Here is a 21,999-nt window from a genome sequence, read left to right as displayed (position 1 = left end):
CATATGCTTGATAATCTCTTGGTAAATATGATTTTCTTGGTTTCATTTTTAGTTGCTACACTTGTGTGCCAATGTCAATTTTTATGATTTTTTTTATATAAATTGCATTTAGTGGTTATAAATGCTAAATTGTTTCTATCATCTGGGTGTTGGATTCTGTACATTCAAGTGCAAATAATTTGTTCAATACTCATTTGATGTTTCACTTGAGCTAGTTTTCATCAAAAGGAACTTATCCTTGTAAGTCCAACAGGTGGAGGTTGAGCACAAAGAAGGGGAGGAAATCGAAGAGGAATCTGAAGAGGATTCTGAAGAAGAGACTGAGGTAGTAACCTCTCTTGATCCTCATGTTTGTTGCTACTGTGGTGCTTCATCTGCCATGCTGAATATCCATCATATGATTACATTTGAAATATTTAACCTATTTGAATTATAATACTTGTTTTCAATTGCTTTATAATGTTGACAGAGAAGGAAAGGCATCCAGGGCATTATTCAGATAGAGAATCCAAACTTGGTAAAACCAAAGACTATGAAAGCTGGACAAGCTGATGTAAGTTGCACAGTTTTTTTTCCATGTTTTAATTTCTTATGCAATGCTTCTCTATGGCATGTGATATTTTGCAAATTTTTTTTGGATGTCATTGGCTACTTTTTTGTGCTCTCTGTGCACTGGCTGAAGTTCTCGAGGCTTGGTCTATATGCACTACAAAACAAGTTTTATTTTATAGAGTTGTAATTTTGTAGCAACAATCAATGACCAAGTGCAAGTTAATGTAAATCCCATATTTTGAAGACATTTTATCTTAGCAATCTACATAGGCACTCTTTGCCCTCATTGAGTTGAGATGAGGTGTGACAATATATACTCATATTAACAAATGCCAGCAGTAATCAATTTTTCTTATATACAAATATTAGAAATCTGCCGAATGAATTAAAAATATTTTCTTTATTTTCCAGTAAAACTCACAAATATGTTTAATTATCTTTTTTTGGAGGTTCAATGGTTATTCAATCAGTCACATGAAGTTATAAAATATTATATTTATTTTATATAGAAAGATGTTATTTTTTTGAAATGCCATTTATTTAGTTCATAGTGCTCTTTGTAATGTGCTGGAATAAAGGCCTTTTTAGAGGCCTTGGTCCGTCAAAGGTTTTGTTCATTATCCATCTCTTCTTTTAAAAAGAAAAAAAATCATAATTTTTATTTAACATTATATAGCATATGTAAAAATAAATAAAGAAATTGCTTAAATAAATGAAGAACTAATCCAATATGATTGTAAATACCAAAATATTACTTTAAAAAACTTGTAGCTTGTTTCGGCTGAAATTGGCTGAAACCTGAGATTGTGGTTCACTTTTGGTTTATCTCAGCTGAAACCTTTGTTGGATCTATTTGGGTTTGGGTTTGTTAGACAACCTTTAACCCATGGCCAGCCCATTTATAATCAAGTTGAAAAGACCAAAGCCATACCAAACCCATTGATCTTATATGGACCTGAGATGCCAACACCGTGAGGACTTTATTTGTCAGTTATATACGTAAAAAATGAAAAGGGAAAAGGGTCAGGAAGAGGGATATTAGTTTTGTGTCAAAATAAAATGAGATTATTTTAGAAATGGAATCATTATGAATGCTGAAAATGTTGCCTCTTAACTTTCTGTTCAGTATTTGTTCCTTTTCTTATCCATTAACTATGTGATCTTCCTAATAATCTGGGCCAAATATTAATATTGACTAGCCTGTTGCCTGCTGAACTGTTACTACTAACCTAGGGCCTAGGGTCGGGTTTCAAGGGTCTGTCCATCCCATGGTGACCATGGAGTCTTGGGGCTGAAATTGAATCTGAACCGTTTATAATTGGAACGTTATGTTATTCCAACCCAATTCTTTTATCATAATAGAAAAAAAGGAGAAAATCCTTACCCAAACCCATTTATATTCTGGAAGCTTGGTATGTTTGTATCAGATCCCTCTCCTGAATTCCACATACGAACATAATTTTATATTGATTCGTAGATAATAGAAAAAAGCAGAAAGCCCTTATCTGAAGCCATTTATTTCAGGTAGGTTGGTATGTCTGAATCAGATCCCTCATCTCAATTCTAGGACATTATTTTATTTTATTTTTGTAAAACAATGGTTGCTTATGTGAACAGAATTAAATTCCCATCATATTATCTACGGTTCTATGTCTACAGTGCTATTCAAATATGGCACTTTGTTTTTATTGTTGCCTATATGTAAAGATATGCAAATTTTGGTACCGATTATCAGTTCTATATAAATCTGATATATATTCATATTTTCAAACTTAAATGCAGCTGGAGAGAACAACTGAACTCTCAAGGCGTGAAAGGTGTGTTATGCGTGCTACTTGTGTATCCTCTTTAGGACCGTTCCTCGCATGAATTCTTTTACATAAATCTGCCTAGTTTATTAGTGGGGTTCTAGCATTTGTTTTGCTCTGGAGTTTTGTTTTGTTTCTTTCATATTGGTTTATTGAATTATGTTTGATGCTTATAGGGAGGAGATAGAGAAACAAAAAGCCCATGAGCGATACATGAGGCTGCAGGAGCAAGGAAAAACAGAACAAGCTAGAAAAGATTTAGGTAAAATTAAGAAAAACCTGGCAAATTTTGTTTTCCTATTTTGTTTGTCTACAAATTTGACTAGGAGCTCTAAATGGAATTGTAAAGCTTTTTGTTGTCATATATATCAAAGTGACTGAGGGTGCCAACTGGTTCATTTTGGCAAAGCCTGTTGGTGTAGATGCAAGAGACCTAGGTTTGATCTCACCTGTCACCCTGATTTTTAGTTTCCATGAAGAAAGAAGAGTCACTAGTTTGAAAAGGTTATAAACAAGCTGCCTTTCATAAGGTTGTGTTATGATTCTGGCATGCCATGAGTTCATAGGATGCATAATTGGATCTCAAATAGGTATTTAGTTATATTATGTTTCAAAATAAATTCATGTGATGAACAGCACGAACATGCAAATTTACCTTTTCAAGATCTTATAAATGTGCATCTTGAGGGTTTTCAAGAAGAAACATTCACATCCTGTGATGAACAGAACATACATGTAGATTCACTTTTTCAAGATATTATAAATGTGCATCTAGAGTGCTTTTAAGTAGAAACTCCTCCTTACGTTATTCCTCCTCTATATACGAGCATTGGTGCTTATAAAAGATGTATGCATCATATAATTGCTAGAGAGCTAATAGTTACTCATGTGCTTGAAGTGACATTTCTGTGCATGCTCACAATTTTATATTCCTATTTGGTGGTATTTCATGGGAAGGAATCTTGCCCTAGCAAACATCTGACGTTGATTACAGAAATTATGCCCATGCATTAAGGAGCAACTTTCTAGTTTCATAGACTTTAAACAAGTTTGAGCATGGAGAGTAGAAGCTATAAGTTTGTAAGGGTTTGCATTCATTTTTCAGGCACAAATTATATGCTGAAGTTGGGGAATAACTAGGGGTGTGGCTTGTGCTGTCTGGGTTTGATCAAGGGCCAAACCCAGCTTTACCAACACACTACGCTAACCGACCAGGACAATCCACTTGAACAGCCCAAACTTAAACTCAAGCTAGTTCCATAATTGTCAACTCAAGTACAACTTGGGTTAGGGTAGTTTGGTTTTTATTGGGTTTAGGTTATAACTAGCATTTTGTGCGAGGAGTGCCATTTTTTTTTCTTTTTCCAACTTTTCCTGAAATGAATGTAGAATAGATATAATAGAATAGATAATAGATAATAGAATAGAACATAATAGAATATATATAAGAGCCTAATTATTTTTTGAAATAAATTAAAATTTAACATTATGATATACTATCACTATACAAAATTTCTAACAATAAATGTATATTTATTGATATAGTAAAATAGTACATTATTCTAAATAATAGGATCGTGATCCAACTCCAACCTACATATAATGAGAAATAGAAAAGTAAGGATATTTAAATACAATATAGCTGGGCCATTAGTGGTTGTATTTTCACTTTTAAGTAAGATCACGATCATAATAGTGAAATGAAAATTATAAAACATTAGTTTAATCTAAAGAGCCGCATGGGATATGGCCAGGGTGCAATACTAATGAAAAGTGTTTTTCATTAATATCAACATACATCAAGCAAATATGGTTATTAATAATATGATTAATTTTGTATTAGTTTAGTAGTACTAATGAAAAGTTCTTTATTTAATATTAGTTCAATAAGCTAATAAACTTCTTATTAATGATATTATATTGCTATATTTTGATAAAGCTCCGTATTAAAAAAGAGCCCTATTTATTATCCAAAATAAAGAATTTTATTAATAACGTTATTAAATGGGCATCTACGTGGGGAATAGAGAGCTCTGCACAAGCAGAGCCTCCATTTAGTGTGTATATGTGTGTGTGTGTGTATTAGATGTGATAGGAATTTAATTTGAGCCCACTCTAGTTTGGCAGTCTTACTCTAGAATGTGGGGTTAGGTTTAGGTGGGTTAGGTTGGCACCCCAGTTACAAATATCTGGATTGGTTTTGATTGGGTTGCTTGGGTCATCAACTATATGCTTACTTGACTTAAAATTACTTGACTTAAAATCGAGTTAATTTTCTATCTCAGGCTCAACTGTCGGGCACTCAAGATAGAGTTTGTTGTTATGTTTAGCCCTGAGGAAGACTAGACATATCTTTTAGTATGATAAGGTTTTGTTGGCTTTTGTTAAGACGTATTGGACTTGAGGCGGACAGTAGTGTGACAATCTGTAAAAAATGTGAATATTTTGAGAATGGAGGTTTTGTTGTTGTGTTATTGAGTATCATGGTAAAGGCTCTAAAAGGCTATGGAAATTGGTGGCAGGGATCTGGATATATGAGTTTTTGAAAGGGAGGAGGCCCAGCTGCACCACATTTACCTAAGTCCCAACACTTGGTGATACACTACCCAAGCTTTGAACCCAAAACCTCCGGTTCCTAGGCAAAAGGGTATGATCAGACCTTCTAGGAAGTGCTAGTTAATGCAAAATCTTGTTAAATTTTAGGTTTTTTTGCTTACTTTGAGAAAGTGAATTGGAAGCAGGTTAGTTGGCAAATGTTGGGTTCTCTTGGCAGCTGATGAGAGAATGTATGCAGAGTTGAAAGCTTTATTCCACCAAATACTCTCTTTAGCCATTGGAGTTTACAGCAAATAGCAAAATAGAAAAGAAAGAAGGATCAATGGAGGAAATGAGGATTGGTCTCTTGGCTTGTCTCTAAAATCTGTGTGTTTTAGATATGAAGAAAGAACATAATTGACAAGTATTGGGAGGAATTAGAATATGGTCCAATTACAGTTTATGAGGAAGCATCATTGTAACTTTAGTTATGGAAATCTGCCAACAACTTCTGCTAGATATCTGCTTATTGGATAAAATCAATATTGTGGTGGATTTACTGCAGTAAACTAGTTGAGATTTGGATTTACTACATTATTCTTCATGACAATTGTTTTGATGTCTTTGCATCGTCATAACAGTATCTTGATGTGCAAACTTTGGTGTTGATCTATTGTTAGTTTTCTGCATTTTCCTTGTGGAGAAAAAGGCAAGGGATTTCAGAGTACTTCAGATGGTTTTGTTATTTTGAACTAATGAAACAAATCATTACCATTTGTTATTCTGTCCTATAGCCTAGCATTATTTGTGACCACTTTATGCTGAGCCTTAAATACATCTTGGTTTTCACGTATCACGGATTTTGTAGATTATGATCAGTTGCATGAATCATGTTACAGATGTCATGGCCTGCATTCTGGCACCGTTAAACTATTATGCTAGTTATGCAACAAATAGTATTAAAAGTGCACCATGCATATTTGCTTTCATGCAGCTTGCTTTTATGGACCTGCACGCATGTGCTTGGTGTAAACTGTAAAGCATTCATTCCATCCAGAGCACCCTTAGCACAATCTTGCAGTTTAGAGTGTCATATTTCTATGCAAACAACGCTAGTTTCTCCTCTTAAGTAACTAGATTACTTGACATATGATACATTACATCATAAGGCTCTGATCAAGTTTGATCTTTTGCAGAGCGTCTGGCCTTAGTACGAAAACAAAGAGCAGAAGCTGCAAAGAAGCGAGAAGAGGAAAAAGCTGGTATGATGTTCTTTGTTCCATCAATAGCCTTATTGCAACGTAATACAGGAATGTGGTTTTTGCTTTGGTTGCATCCAAGACTTAAAACCCCAATACCGGTAACCATCTTGGTCTAGTGCTAGTTGGTACAGTATTGGGATGGGTTGGGATGGACTGGGATGGACATAAATGACGACTAAGAACAAGAATGAAGAGGAGCAAGTTTATTTCTAAAAAAATGTGTTCCTGGATGCCAGAGCATCCCAAGTTCTCAGATGAAATCATCCTGGTCTGTCCCAAACTGGTACCTACTGGATGGTCAGGACATCCCAGACCATGAGAGAGTTTGTGGAGTGATTGATTAAAACCCTATTTGATTTTGATGAGCTCAAAGCATTTGAGTATATCTCTTGCTTACTAATGAATTCAATTAAGTGTTTCAGTAAAAATCTTGTCTAAGTGTCTCTAGACTTGGTTCATAATATTTTGGATAAGTTAAGAAGTCAGCCTGAACCAAAGTCTGAGACTCGAGTCGACTCCAGAGTATCACGAGTCGACTCCAAGCGTATCAAGTTCACTGGCACGGGCTCGAGTCGACTCCGGATAAGTACGAGTCGACTCCGACTTAGAACAGACAGACGAACAGAAAGCATCAACTCAAAACCTGTCAGCGAGTCGACTCCTGAAGTGCGCGAGTCGACTTCAGGGTAGCAAGAGTCGACTCCAAGGAGCCACAGGCAGAAAAGTCAGAGAGCAGTTTTCGGGTCTGAGATTCGAGTCGACTCCCGTGGAACGCGAGTCGACTCCGATGGTTGGCAAGTCGACTTCAAAGAAAGTGAGAGTCGACTCTCAGAGGAACACAAGAAAAAAGTCAGAGAACGTTTTTCGAACTCTGAGATTCGAGTCGACTCCCGCAATACGCGAGTCGACTCCGAGACTCCGCAACCACAAAGAAGACAGAAGACCAATTTACTGTCTCTGAGATTCGAGTCGACTCCCAGACAGCTAGAGTCGACTCCAAGGCAGCTCTACATCAAAAAGACAGAAGACAGTGTTTCGGAAACTGAGAGCCGAGTCGACTCCGGGGAAGTTCGAGTCGACTCCAAGACTGGACGAGGCAAAAGACAGAAGATAGGGAGTTCGGGCTCTGAGCGCCGAGTCGACTCCCAGGATTGTCGAGTCGACTCGAGTGGACCAAATTCAAAAATAGATCCACGGACTCTATGGGATGAGCCGACTCCGAGAAAGCCAAGTCAGCTCCAGAAGTTGGCGAGTCGACTCCAGGTCAAGACGAGTCGACTCCCAGCCTAAGAGGCTACTTTAATTCAAATCCGAAACAGTTGCCGAGTCGACTCCAGAAAAGCATGAGTCGACTCCCGCTACAGCCGAGTCGACTCCTGATCGCGCGAGTCGACTCCATCCCACCAACGGACACATTGTCAGGGTGTACAGAGTGTGCAGAACGGGCAGAAAAAGCTCTCTAACAGCTAGTTTCCGTGGGGGTTGGTTTAAATAGCCACAGAGGACTGTAGCAAAGCAGAGAACAACCATTCCACTCCAAGTAATCAAGCTTTCAATCTCTGCAACTTGTTCTTCAACGAAAAAGAGGGAAGAGCAGCATTAACTGCATCCACCTACTTCTTCCCAACATTGAAAGAGCCTCCTCCTGCATTCAAGTCGACTACACATTCAAGAGGAGACCCGAAGTTCAAGAAGCCCTTCCTCTTCTCCAACTTAAAAGCGTTTGAGGGCTCTTAACTTCGTTATTGTTCATATTGCTATTTATCTGCTTTTGAGAAGCTGTATTTTTCTGTTTGTTCTTTTCATCTACACATTGTCTTTGCTTGGTTCAATCGGGGGATTGAATCAAGGGTATAGAGGTTGGTTGGTGAGCCGAGTGTAAAACCAACGTGTAAGGGTTCGATTGTGATCCCGGAAAAACAATCGGGGTTGGTTCTAGTCGGTGAGCCTGGGAAAACCGACCGAGTTCGTTGTGAGCTCGTAAAACAACAAGTTTGGTTGTGAGCTTGGAAAACAACCGGCTGTAATCCAAGGGGTTATAGTGAATTCCCAAGTGAGACTTGGGGAGTGGACGTAGGAGCAAGGGTTAGCTCCGAACCACTATAAAACTTGGTGTTTGTGATTGATTGTCTCTCTTTCTCTTACTCTCATATCACTCACAGCACATAGCAATTAATCGAACAACTTGCAATAGCTTTAATTAGTCATCCACATTGTTTTAAATTGTAAGATTATTTTAAAACCCAATTCACCCCCCCTCTTGGGTTGTCTATCTGGACAACAAGTGGTATCAGAGCCTAAACTCTTCCACCCAAGAGTAAAAGATCGAAATGACAACCCCATTTGGATCTTCCCACATTGAGGGTCAGTCCACCCAAAGACCCCCATTCTTTAATGGATCCGACTACTCATATTGGAAGGCTAGGATGAGAATATTCATCCAAGCCCAAGACTATGAGATGTGGACCATTGTAGTAAATGGGCCATACATCCCATCCATATATGTAGAGGGTGTCACGGTACCCAAACTAGAAAAGGATTGGGATGAACATGACATGAGAAAGGCACAACTAAACTCTAAAGCTATGAATGTGCTTTATTGTGCCTTAGATAGAAATGAATTCAATAGGGTCTCAACTTGCAATTCTGCAAAAGAGATTTGGGACAGACTTGAAGTGACCCATGAGGGCACGAATCAAGTCAAAGAATCCAAAATAAATATTTTGGTTCATAAGTATGAACTATTTAAAATGGATTCTAATAAAACAATCACATGCATGTTCACTAGGTTTACTGACATTGTCAATGGCCTAAAAAGCCTTGGCAAGAACTATACTAACAGTGAGCTTGTCAGGAAAATCCTTCGTTGTCTACCAAGGTCATGGGAAGCTAAAGTGACGGCAATCCAAGAAGCCAAGGACTTGAACAAGTTACCACTTGAGGAGCTTCTTGGATCCCTAATGACGCACGAGCTAACCATGAAGCAACACAACGAGGAAGAGTCCTCCCATAAGAAAAATGTAATAGCTCTTAAATCTACTTCATCTAACAAGGACTTGTCTTGCAGTAGCAGCAGTGAAGAAGAAGAACATGAGGAAGATGATGGTGAGGCTCTTCTTGTGCGCAAATTCAGAAAATTCATCAACCACAAGAAGTCCTATCATCAAAGGAGAGGCCCCTCAAATTCCTACCGCAAGGACAAAGGTAAGGAAAGGGAAAATGAGGGGATTGGCTGCTATGAGTGTAAAAAACCGGGACACATCAGAGCTGAGTGTCCCTTACTAAAGAAGGGCAACAAGTACAAGAAGAAGAAAGCCCTCGTCACCACCTTATCGGACTCCGACGCATCATCTTCATCATCGGATGAAGAACAAGAAGAAAAGGCCAATTTGTGCTTCATGGCCAATGAAAATGAGGTAACATCTGAATCACATCTCGATTTTTCTTTTGATGAACTTTATGATGCATTTAATGAATTAATGATAGAATATAAGGCCATAAATCTTAAGAATAAAGAACTAAAAATAGCTAATCAATCATACATACTTAAATGCGATAAACTAATTAAGGATAAGGACTGTATCACCAAAGAAAATCTAGAACTTAAGACAAGCAACCAACTCTTAATTAAGAAAACTAACACCTTAAGTAAAGATAACGAAGAACTAACTAAGGAATTTTCAGAACTTAAAAACCATAAACAAATCTTAAACAAGGATCTCACAAAAGAACTAAATGATCTAAAAGCAGAAAATCAAACACTAACTAAAGAACTTAACAAATACAAACCTTTGGTTGAAAAATTTACATATAGTTCTGAAAAGTTAAATATGATACTAAATAGTCAACGAGCAGTATTTAATAAAGCGGGTTTAGGATATAAACCAAGAAATAAACAAAAACTTCTTAGTAACTTCTTTGTTAAAGCTGGAGAAAGTAAAACTAAGAAAATAACCTGCTTTTGTTGTGGAACTATAGGTCATAAAGCAAATGTGTGTAATTTTAGGAAAGGTAAAATAAAAAGGAAAATTAAAAGGGTATGGGTTCCAAAAGGAACCAACTTGACTAACCATGAAGGACCCAAGAAAACTTGGGTACCTAAGATGATATGATTTGCTTGTGTAGGAGTGTCTTGCAGCCAATGTCAACAAAAACTGCTGGTATTTGGATAGTGGCTGCTCAAGACACATGACGGGTGACAAGGATCAATTTTTCACCCTTGAAGCTAAGAAGGGAGGTGCTGTGACTTTTGGAGACAACAACCAAGGTCACATCATTGGTATTGGTAAAGTTCAAATTACCCCTTCTACTTTTATTGATAATGTTAGATATGTTGATGGTCTTAAGCATAACTTATTAAGCATTAGTCAATTATGTGATAAAGGGTATGATGTTATGTTTAAACCATCACTATGCATTATAACAAACCCTAATGACAATAGTTTAGTTTTTAAAGGAATTAGACGTGGGAATGTGTATGTTGTAGACCTTGAAGATCTTGCCAAACATAACCAATGTCTAGTTGTTAATGAAACTAAGGATAATGATGCTAGCTGGTTATGGCACCGTAAGTTAGGTCATGCAAGCATGGACACAATAACTAAACTAGTTAAAAGAGATTCCGTGATAGGTTTGCCAAAATTAAAATTTGAGAAGAACAAAATATGTGAAGCATGTCAATTTGGCAAACAATCTAGGAACTCATTTAAATCCATAAAATGTGTCTCTACATCTAGACCTCTAGAATTATTACACATGGACCTATTCGGACCAACTAGAACCACTAGCCTAGGTGGAAATAAATATGGTCTAGTTATTGTAGATGACTATTCTAGATACACTTGGGTTATGTTCTTAGCACATAAAGATCAAGCTTTTTCAGTATTTAAAAAGTTTCATAAGGAAGTAACCAATGCTAGAGATACTTCAGTAATAGCCATTAGAAGTGACCATGGTACCGAATTCGAAAATCAGTCATTTGATGAGTTTTATAGTAAAAAGGGGATAACCCATAATTTTTCTGCACCTAGGACACCACAACAAAATGGAGTTGTGGAGAGGAAAAATAGAACTCTAGAGGAAATGGCTAGAACTATGTTATGTGAAAGTAACCTCCCTAAGTACTTTTGGGGAGAAGCCATTAATACTTCTTGTCATATATTAAATAGAGTTCTATTGAGACCCATCATAAAGAAAACACCTTATGAACTTTGGAAAAACAGAAAACCAAAAGTTAATTACTTTCATGTTTTTGGATGTAGGTGTTTTGTTCATAATAATGGGAAAGATAATCTAGGTAAATTTGACTCTAAATCTGATGAGGAAATATTCTTAGGTTACTCTACAACTAGTAAAGCCTATAGAGTCTTTAATAAAAGAACCTTAGTTATAGAAGAATCTATACATGTTGTATTTGATGATTCTAGTGACATCTCCTCTAGTAAGAAAGTCAACTTTGATGATGATGCTGAAATTCTTGAAGAAAAGATAGATGAGATGACATTACAAGATGATAATCAAAAATTGATTGAAGGAGCATCATCAAGCCAAGAGGATATTGTGAATCATGGGCTAACTAAAGCTTGGAGGTATGCTCACGGGCATCCTAAGGAACTAATTCTAGATGATCCATCTCAACCGGTTAGGACTAGAGCATCTCTTAGGAATTTAAATAACCATCTAGCTTTCGTCTCACACTTTGAGCCCAAACATATAGAAGAAGCCGAAAATGATGTAAATTGGATAAATGCAATGCAAGAAGAATTAAACCAATTTACTAGAAACAAGGTATGGAATCTAGTAGAGAGACCTTCTGAATATCCGATTATAGGTACTAAATGGATTTATAAAAATAAACTTGATGAAAATGGAATTGTTATAAGGAATAAGGCTAGACTAGTAGCAAAGGGTTATAATCAAGAAGAAGGTATAGATTTTGATGAAACCTTTGCTCCTGTAGCTAGACTTGAGGCTATTAGATTATTATTAGCATATGCATGCTCTAAGGACTTCAAACTATTTCAAATGGATGTAAAAAGTGCATTTTTAAATGGGTATATAAATGAGGAGGTATATGTAGAACAACCTCCTGGTTTTGAAAATCATCAATACCCTAATCATGTATATAAACTGAACAAAGCACTTTATGGTTTAAAACAAGCACCTAGAGCATGGTATGAGAGGCTTAGCAAATTCCTACTAGAACATGAGTTCTCTAGGGGTAATGTAGATACAACACTATTTCTGAAAAAGAAAAACCAAGATATGCTACTAGTACAGATTTATGTTGATGATATCATTTTCGGTGCTACTAACAATCGCCTCTACGAAGAATTTGCTGATTTGATGCAGAGTGAATTTGAGATGAGCATGATGGGAGAGCTGAACTACTTCCTCGGGCTTCAAATCAAACAGTCTGAAGGAGGCATCTTCATCAATCAAGCCAAATATATCAAGGAGATGCTCAAGAAGTTTGATATGGAGGGAAACAAGTCAATCAGCACCCCCATGAGCTCATCATGCAAATTAGACCAAGATGAATCAGGTAAATCTGTAGATCAGAAACTGTATAGAGGTATGATAGGATCTTTATTGTATCTTACTGCAAGTAGACCTGATATTATGTTTAGTGTCTGCATGTGTGCTAGATATCAGGCTAATCCTAAGGAATCACATCTAGTTGCAGTTAAGAGAATTTTTAAATACTTAATAGGAACTAAGAATATAGGGTTATGGTACTCTAAAGAATCTAGCCTAAACTTAATAGGATACACAGATTCAGACTTCGCTGGATGTAAGCTTGATAGAAAAAGTACCAGCGGGTCTTGTCAATTTCTAGGAGAAAACCTAATCTCATGGTTTAGCAAGAAACAAAACTCGGTTGCATTATCTACTGCTGAAGCTGAATATGTTGCAGCCGGGAGTTGTTGTGCTCAAATCTTGTGGATCAAACAACAATTAGAAGATTATGGCATTAAACAAGATAAAATACCTATTAACTGTGATAATACAAGTGCCATTAATCTAACTAAAAATCCAATTCAGCATTCAAGAACTAAACACATTGAGATAAGACATCACTTCATAAGAGATCATGTACTGAATGGTGATGTGACACTACAATTTGTTTGTACTGATGATCAATTAGCAGACATTTTTACAAAACCCCTAAGTGAAGAGAGGTTTAGTGTGCTTAGGAGGGGATTAGGAGTGATTGATCCATCCTAGTGGTAGTTTCCACTAGATTCGTTGATTTTGATGATTAGATTGTGGTTAAAATAGAGTTTCTTTTCAATGATCATCAAATCAGATCATAATTTAGTGATTTTCCCTCATTCGGCACGAACATAACGTGATTTTTAGGTGCGTGCCAAAGTTAGAGACGACTCGAGTAAGTTTCAGAGTCGGCTCCTAAGGGGGAGTCGACTCGCGCATTTGCGGGAGTCGACTCGCAAAGATGGCAGCAGAGGGGGAGTCGACTCTCATATAGTCGGGAGTCGACTCGAGGTCTACAGGCGCATAAGGAGAGTCGACTCGAGCATATTCTGGAGTCGACTCGAGGTCGAGTCGACTCGCGACTCAGTGGAGTCGACTCGCAGTCGGGATCCGACTTTTTAACCCTAACTTTGTCGTTTCGAAAACACTTCTTTCTCAGCCGCCACTGTTCACAAGCCCTAGAGCCGACTCCTAGGTCGTCCCCGGTCGTTCCCAAGCCTTCTCCGTCGACCTTTCACCATCCTTTAGGTTTTCATCCCGTTCTAGGTCATTATGCCGCGTAAAACCGTAGTCCGGAAGAGGTCCCGACCCGAGGCCGGTCCCGAGAGGCGCTCCAAGGCTCGGCACGATCCCGCGAGGCCACAACCTCCGGCTCGTTCCCCGCCAAGGGCGGTTCCCGCGAGGCCATTAGCCGGGAAGGCCGTCACCACCGGGAGATATGTCGACTTCGACTATCTCTCCCGGGAAGGGTTCACTATAAGTGATAGACTTAGGGCCCAGGGCTTAGAGTACTTCCTCACCTTAGATCTCCCCACATATCCAGGGCTCATTAGAGAGTTTTACGGTACCGTCCATCGGGGAGATGGGGGTATCGAGGGCACGGTAGCCGGTGTCCCTCTGTTCATTACGGAGGATCTTATTGCCCACATCCTCCACCTTCCACTAGTAGGGGTGGCTCCCACACATCCCGAGGACAGGGTTGAGGCCCTTACGGCCGTTCTAGGGCATCCACCCCAGTCTCCCTTAGACGAGGTATCCGCTAGCTCACTTCCGATTGAGATGCGGATCCTCCTAAGTATATTGTCTAGGTCCATCTTCCCTAAGACCGGGAGATTTGACTTTGTATCTGAGAGAGACCTAGCTCTCATGTTCTACATGCTTCATGACACCACAATCAACTTCCCCAAACTCATATATCGATACATGTGTGAGCCACTAGACAGACCTAGGCTCACTTTGCCCTACGGTATGGTCTTCACCTTGTTATTTAGGGAGTACGAGATTCCTATCCCTGAGGGGGAACCCTTTCGCGCATTGCGATGGACTGATCGCACGCGTGCAGGGACCCTACACAGGATGGGGTTTCGGAAGAGAGAGGGGACATGGGTTAGGAAGTCTTCCATCACCACACAGACCACCAGACCTTCCCCCAGTCCTGAGCCAGACTCTGACCTTCCCGACTTACCAGACTTTCCATCCACTTCTGCTCCTACCACCTCCGCCGGACCCTCCTCCTCGGCTCCACCATCCATGGAGGTCCGCATCGCTCCTGAGCAGCTCCGGGAGCTGCGGCAGGAGATAGTCCGAGATCTGAGGGATGAGTTGCTTCGGGAGCTCCGAGGTTCGGTGCCTGCTCCCTCTCCCGCTCCATCTTCAGCGTTGGTCCCTTCCCTGACGGCCGTGACTGACATGACGGCTCATGTGCGGGAAGAGATCTACAACATGAGGACTTTGCTCCAGGCCCAGTTTCATAGCATGAGTGAGGTCACGAGCACCACTCGACAGATGAGGGAGGACATCGGTCGTGACATGCACACCACTACCGAGGGGGCCGAGCGCTTGTCGAATGTGCTCATCGACAAGCTGGACGCACTTCAGACGTCGGTGACTGAGCTCTCTACTACACATAGCAGAGCCACTTCGTCCATTATCACTCAGCTCGGGCATGTTACAGATGCAGTCACCCTCCTCATGGAGCAGAGCAGATTGAGAGGAGGAGCTACATCCTCGAGAGGAGGAGCCACGTCCTCGAGAGGAGGAGATACATCTTCGAGAGGAGGAGCTACATCCTCGAGGAGACCATAGCTACTTTTTGTGTTTTGTTTTGACTGTATTGTTTTGCCTTATTTTTTTTTTTTTTTTGTACTCTCAAATGTATTTACATGCAAATCAATACAATGAGTAGCCATATTTTCTTCAATTCTGTGCCATTTGATGATTGATTGGTTGTGCCATTGATTGTGTGTGCTTACCTTCTTTTTGATACGATGCCAAAAAGGGGAAGAAATATGTATAAAATATGTAAAAGGAATCAATGAAAATCAAAAAAATTGTTAAAACACACAAAATTTGTTCTAAGTGGATTTGGTACCTCGAGGCTCATTATCTCTCTTTTGGGGCTTCTAATGGAGTAATCTCCAGAATCTATTCAAGGGATATTCGGAGATTAGCTGAATCCTACTCAAGAACAAATTGACAGATTTTCCCTCTAAAAACAAAAAATTCAGTTCAAAAACTTCAAAGCATTAAAAGAAAATTCAGAGAATCAAAACATAGTAGAATGCATATGTTGAGGGGGAGAATCTGAATATTAATCGAGCTAAATCATTAAAGATATATAAGCCAAACAATTGATTGTATAATATGAAGGCTTATATAATTCCAAATGAAAGGGGGAGCTTTAACTCCGAAATTTATTGTTTCACTCCTTTCAAGCTTGGATAAATTGAATTACCAGACATTTGAATTCAATTATGGATTTTATTTCATTGTTTATTGAGTAATTCACTTTACATATACTCAATGTTTTGTCATCATCAAAAAGGGGGAGATTGTGGAGTGATTGATTAAAACCCTATTTGATTTTGATGAGCTCAAAGCATTTGAGTATATCTCTTGCTTACTAATGAATTCAATTAAGTGTTTCAGTGAAAATCTTGTCTAAGTGTCTCTAGACTTGGTTCATAATATTTTGGATAAGTTAAGAAGTCAGCCTGAACCAAAGTCTGAGACTCGAGTCGACTCCAGAGTATCACGAGTCGACTCCAAGCGTATCAAGTTCACTGGCACGGGCTCGAGTCGACTCCGGATAAGTACGAGTCGACTCCGACTTAGAATAGACAGACGAACAGAAAGCATCAACTCAAAACCTGTCAGCGAGTCGACTCCTGAAGTGCGCGAGTCGACTCCGATGTTCACCGAGTCGACTCCAGGGTAGCAAGAGTCGACTCCAAGGAGCCACAGGCAGAAAAGTCAGAGAGCAGTTTTCGGGTCTGAGATTCGAGTCGACTCCCGTGGAACGCGAGTCGACTCCGATGGTTGGCAAGTCGACTTCAAAGAAAGTGAGAGTCGACTCTCAGAGGAACACAAGGAAAAAGTCAGAGAACGTTTTTCGAACTCTGAGATTCGAGTCGACTCCCGCAATACGCGAGACTCCGCAACCACAAAGAAGACAGAAGATCAATTTACTGTCTCTGAGATTCGAGTCGACTCCCAGACAGCTAGAGTCGACTCCAAGGCAGCTCTACATCAAAAAGACAGAAGACAGTGTTTCGGAAACTGAGAGCCGAGTCGACTCCGGGGAAGTTCGAGTCGACTCCAAGACTGGACGAGGCAAAAGACAGAAGATAGGGAGTTCGGGCTCTGAGCGCCGAGTCGACTCCCAGGATTGTCGAGTCGACTCGAGTGGACCAAATTCAAAAATAGATCCACGGACTCCATGGGATGAGCCGACTCCGAGAAAGCCAAGTCAGCTCCAGAAGTTGGCGAGTCGACTCCAGGTCAAGACGAGTCGACTCCCAGCCTAAGAGGCTACTTTAATTCAAATCCGAAACAGTTGCCGAGTCGACTCCAGAAAAGCATGAGTCGACTTCCGCTACAGCCGAGTCGACTCCTGATCGCGCGAGTCGACTCCATCCCACCAACGGACACATTGTCAGGGTGTACAGAGTGTGCAGAACGGGCAGAAAAAGCTCTCTAACGGCTAGTTTCCGTGGGGGTTGGTTTAAATAGCCACAGAGGACTGTAGCAAAGCAGAGAACAACCATTCCACTCCAAGTAATCAAGCTTTCAATCTCTGCAACTTGTTCTTCAACGAAAAAGAGGGAAGAGCAGCATTAACTGCATCCACCTACTTCTTCCCAACATTGAAAGAGCCTCCTCCTGCATTCAAGTCGACTACACATTCAAGAGGAGACCCGAAGTTCAAGAAGCCCTTCCTCTTCTCCAACTTAAAAGCGTTTGAGGGCTCTTAACTTCGTTATTGTTCATATTGCCATTTATCTGCTTTTGAGAAGCTGTATTTTTCTGTTTGTTCTTTTCATCTACACATTGTCTTTGCTTGGTTCAATCGGGGGATTGAATCAAGGGTATAGAGGTTGGTTGGTGAGCCGAGTGTAAAACCAACGTGTAAGGGTTCGATTGTGATCCCGGGAAAACAATCGGGGTTGGTTCTAGTCGGTGAGCCTGGGAAAACCGACCGAGTTCGTTGTGAGCTCGTAAAACAACAAGTTTGGTTGTGAGCTTGGAAAACAACCGGCTGTAATCCAAGGGGTTATAGTGAATTCCCAAGTGAGACTTGGGGAGTGGACGTAGGAGCAAGGGTTAGCTCCGAACCACTATAAAACTTGGTGTTTGTGATTGATTGTCTCTCTTTCTCTTACTCCCATATCATTCACAGCACATAGCAATTAATCAAACAACTTGCAATAGCTTTAATTAGTCATCCACATCGTTTTAAATTGTAAGATTATTTTAAAACCCAATTCACCCCCCCCTCTTGGGTTGTCTATCTGGGCAACAGAGTTGGTGTCCAGAGCATTGTGCTGTTGTCCCAATGGTACTGTACTAGAGGGGCGCGCTGTAACCATTGGAACGTGATCCTTGGGTTACAGCATAAATACAGTCTGACCTTGAAAAGATAAAATAAAGGCTGTTACATTGCAACTTTAAATTCATTACTAAAATCATAATCATGATTTATGATCATTAACAATAAGCTGCTTCTCATCTATTCACGACTGGCTTCAAAGGCCTTTAATTCTTCAAAAACCATCGTCCATGAACTAAGGCTTTTTTTTGTACCCCCCAAAAAAAAAAGTAAGGCTTTTTCTATATCCTTCATGCAGTCCTGTGTTTCAGATCTATTGCTTTTCTTTCAGACATCCTTGCAGTTCTAAGTTCTTTCATGGCCATGTTTTAAAAGATGGCTGCCTTGCCCCCCCAAATGGTCCATCTGGGTGTCTTGTCTAGCCACCTGTCCTATCAAAGTATGCAGGATGAAAAGGATTGATAAATTAGTATTGAATGGTTCCAAGTCAATACTTTCCATTGACTTACTATATATTCGTTTACTATATTTTTAGGTCTCTCCTTTTATTTATTTTCATTTGTACTTTGTTAGTTTTGGACTATCTTGACACCACCCCCCCCCCCCCCCCCCCCCGGTGCGCGCTGCGGGGCCACCCATATCCTGCAGGCCTTCTAAACACTGCCTATGACCTTGACCAAAACTAACTGTTCCTTTGTCACATGCCCTAGTGCAAGACTTGGTTTTCCCTACCGTACACCACTATAATTCTAACTTCTGCTCTTTCCCTCACATTGATATTTTATCTCCGCAATGCATCCTATGTGCACGATCATCATTGCTAGATTTTAGTCTTGCTTAACAGCATATGCAAGTATGCATGCACACTCACGGTTTAAAAGAAAAAGCACCCCAATTACATCAATTGTGTACTGAAACTGATCAATATCTTATGCTGCCAGCCAAAGAACAGAAGAGGACCGAAGCTCGAAAGTGATCATGCCTTTGCCAGAGAAGGATGCTTGTGACCTCAACAATTTGCTTTTGAAGTCATTTGAACTATATTTGTTGGTCAATCTCAACAAATTTAATTTATAACTGTGCTCCATTAAGTTTCAATAGCTATACTTTTCCATCCGGGCATTTTTATTCTATTATTTATTGAAAGCATAGAGAAACTAAAGTAGTGCAGAATGGGTAGTTGGAGACAGTGATGTCTAAATATAATTGATTAATAAGCTTAAATTGGTGGGTTGTGTCATTATGTGCTCTTGGATACGTGTCAGATGCTCTTTCAGAGATTAAAATGCATGCTGTTATTATCTGGTTAAATTGGTCCGCTGGCCAACTTTTAGTGAGGGTCTGTAAACTGTAATTATGTTTCAGCGGGGGATAACAATTTATGCTCATCTTGGGTTGTTCATGTAACTTGCTTGTGTAGTGGAATGGGAGATCATCGGTCGAGTGGACTGGTATTTAGGTCACTGGTTTGCTCCACACTAGTTGTGATTGAGGCGGTTGACAAACCCTGTAGTATTTGGTGGTAACAGGTTTGATAACTTGGACGCTTGGCTTGATAACGGCTAGGAACTATTGGGCATCATGCAGACTTCAGATGGGCAATGACAGATGGTGCTCTCATATAAATTGGTTTGCATGATAATGAGGGTGCGGATCTGAGCTAATATGGTGAAACCTGGCATATTTCAGATCATTTGAGGTATCTGTTTTAATACTTGTGAGGTCAATTCATCCCTGCCAAATCTGCTTCATGAATGGTAAAAAAAATGATTATTGTGCCTGCTTATATTCCCATCTTTCATTTGATTGCTGTGGCTGAACCAATTGTGGCCCTCTTGGGGATGATGGCGTGGCTTCTGGGTTCTGCTTGCCTTTAGCTCAATGAGAATTGATTGTTAATACCAGTTAGAAGTACCATCAGGCCTTTTTTAGGTTATCAGCACCATTATTCTGTGCCCTGGCACAAATTTGAGCTCTTTGATTAATCATTACGTGTCCTTAGTCTTCCATTCTCATATCTTGTAAGTTATTAAAAAAATAAAAAAAACTAAGTCAATGTCTGCGTTTTTTTTAAAGAAAAACTTTCCTTAGGACCTAAAGTGTGCACCATAATTCCATGTCAGGTTTATCATTCTTGATTCTCAGATTATTGATATAAATTGCGACATTTGTAAAAATAATCAATCTTAGCACATTCAACATTTTTTTCAGCAATGTTGTAACTGTAAGGAAATAAAGGGCAAACCTAGCTATTAGCATAAGCCAGGTGACCATAAATTGCATAAGTTTATCATGGCTCAAAAATTTCATTCTGCACTCCTGGTAAAATAATGTCTTTCTTAGCACCTGCTTTCTTTCCTCAAGTTACAACTACTTATGCTTCCAATACAAAATTCTCATAATGGCTTTGGTAGGCGAGGAGTGTCATCGTGTCTTTTGGCGTAGAGACAGCAACAACTGCAGTAGTTAGATCATGTGTTTTAATGTAAACAAACGGTTGTTAGGTCCGACTGTAGTACACCAATTCTTTCTATGGGTTCTAGAGTTTCTATTCATGCTGCAGACTGAGTACGCTCTTTTTACCCATGTATGGTTTGGGAACCGCAGGTTTTCCTAATTAGGTTTGACACCATAAAAAATAGGATGGGAAGGCTTTTTATGGCTTATTTGGAGGCTTGATGGTCCTAGCTAAGAGATACCTATTATGCCAGCCGGAGTTTATTCAGAATAAAATAACTCAAGAATATAAAGATCCATCAATGGTTGCAGCTCTGACAACGCTGAATATTTTGCTATACCGTAGTATATCTTGGACTGCATTTGGTTTGGAAATAATAAAAAGTGAAATAGAAAAGAAAATGATCGCAAGTTTTTCTGAAATGACTCTAGATTTAAAGTAATTCGACCGTTAAAACTTGAAGGGAGACAAACATAAATGATGAATTGATGATCTTATTCTAAGATGAAGTATAATAGCTTTTCTTTGAAATAGTAATGCATCACCGTAGAAGATTTGGCTGAAATACTTGTTTCTTGCCTAAACATTATTCATGCTTTATTTACTGACCACCTGGCAGTGATTCCACATGTGAACTGATTGGATGCTCCCGCTGTCCCGAATAAAAAGGAGAATGGATGCGCAAAACAAACGCAAACGTGAAAAACTACAGTGCCTGGAGACCACATCGACCTTTTTTTATTGCTAAGATAACGTCATTGAATCACCTTGCACGTCCCACTTTTTTTTTCCCGTTGCGATGCTCCCGCCTTGTAACGAAAAAGCATCATCAGAGAAAAGATGCGACACTTAAGAACATAGGACATAGTAGGCATCATCATCATTAACTAACAAACACCATCCCATATATCTCCGTACCACATCTCCAACACCACCCGTCCTACCCAACAACAAATGCACGCATGATTGTCCATCTGCTTCGTGCCGGCCTCGAACCTACTCGATCACCGTGATCGAGTCTTCTTCGAAGTAAATACAGATCGCATCTAGAGCATGCCTTCGGATATGGATCCTTCCGTGCCTCGTGCCAGCATCTCAAACACCCACTAAGAAAGCATAAATGGTACCTTATTTTTTCTAATTACGCCTCCTATTGTCAAAGCCCACATTTTTTTTTAGTACAACAATACTTTTGTATGTCTTTCGATAGATATGAGAAGCTCGAAAGGAGCCATATTCTCTCACTAGTCTTCGAATGTCATAATGTTTGTCCGTTTTGTTGTGCCAATTTCGAACCTATTCGATTACGGAAGCTTCTTCTAAGTAAATACAAATCATATC

At 39.5% G+C, this 21,999-nt stretch overlaps 1 protein-coding gene across 5 annotated transcripts in view; it reads left to right on the top strand.

Moving 5' to 3' along the window:
* Positions 1 to 21,755, top strand: part of LOC103713154 (uncharacterized) — a 28,144-nt gene extending 6,389 nt beyond the window's left edge. The window contains exons 3-9 of one of the 5 annotated variants that reach the window (XM_089925293.1): positions 254 to 325; positions 470 to 553; positions 2,335 to 2,369; positions 2,537 to 2,622; positions 6,092 to 6,157; positions 12,489 to 12,701; positions 19,730 to 21,755. In XM_089925293.1, coding sequence (XP_089781419.1) covers positions 254 to 325; positions 470 to 553; positions 2,335 to 2,369; positions 2,537 to 2,622; positions 6,092 to 6,157; positions 12,489 to 12,701; positions 19,730 to 19,839 — 666 coding nt within the window. In that variant the 3' untranslated portion in view covers positions 19,840 to 21,755. Of the gene's footprint in view, positions 1 to 253; positions 326 to 469; positions 554 to 2,334; positions 2,370 to 2,536; positions 2,623 to 6,091; positions 6,158 to 12,488; positions 12,702 to 19,141; positions 19,441 to 19,729 lie in introns of those variants that run through there. The other 4 variants (XM_089925294.1, XM_039125544.3, XM_039125546.3 and 1 more) reach the window with 4 other exon arrangements.
* The last annotated feature ends 244 nt before the right edge of the window (positions 21,756 to 21,999 follow it).

This window comes from Phoenix dactylifera, chromosome 1 (genome assembly GCF_051530095.1).
Source record: "Phoenix dactylifera cultivar Ajwa chromosome 1, Ajwa_hap1_PhDact_Kaust_v1.1, whole genome shotgun sequence".
NCBI classification, from domain to species: Eukaryota; Viridiplantae; Streptophyta; class Magnoliopsida; order Arecales; family Arecaceae; genus Phoenix; species Phoenix dactylifera.
Note: the sequence above shows the minus strand (reverse complement) of the source record. Positions and strands in the feature narration are given on the sequence as shown.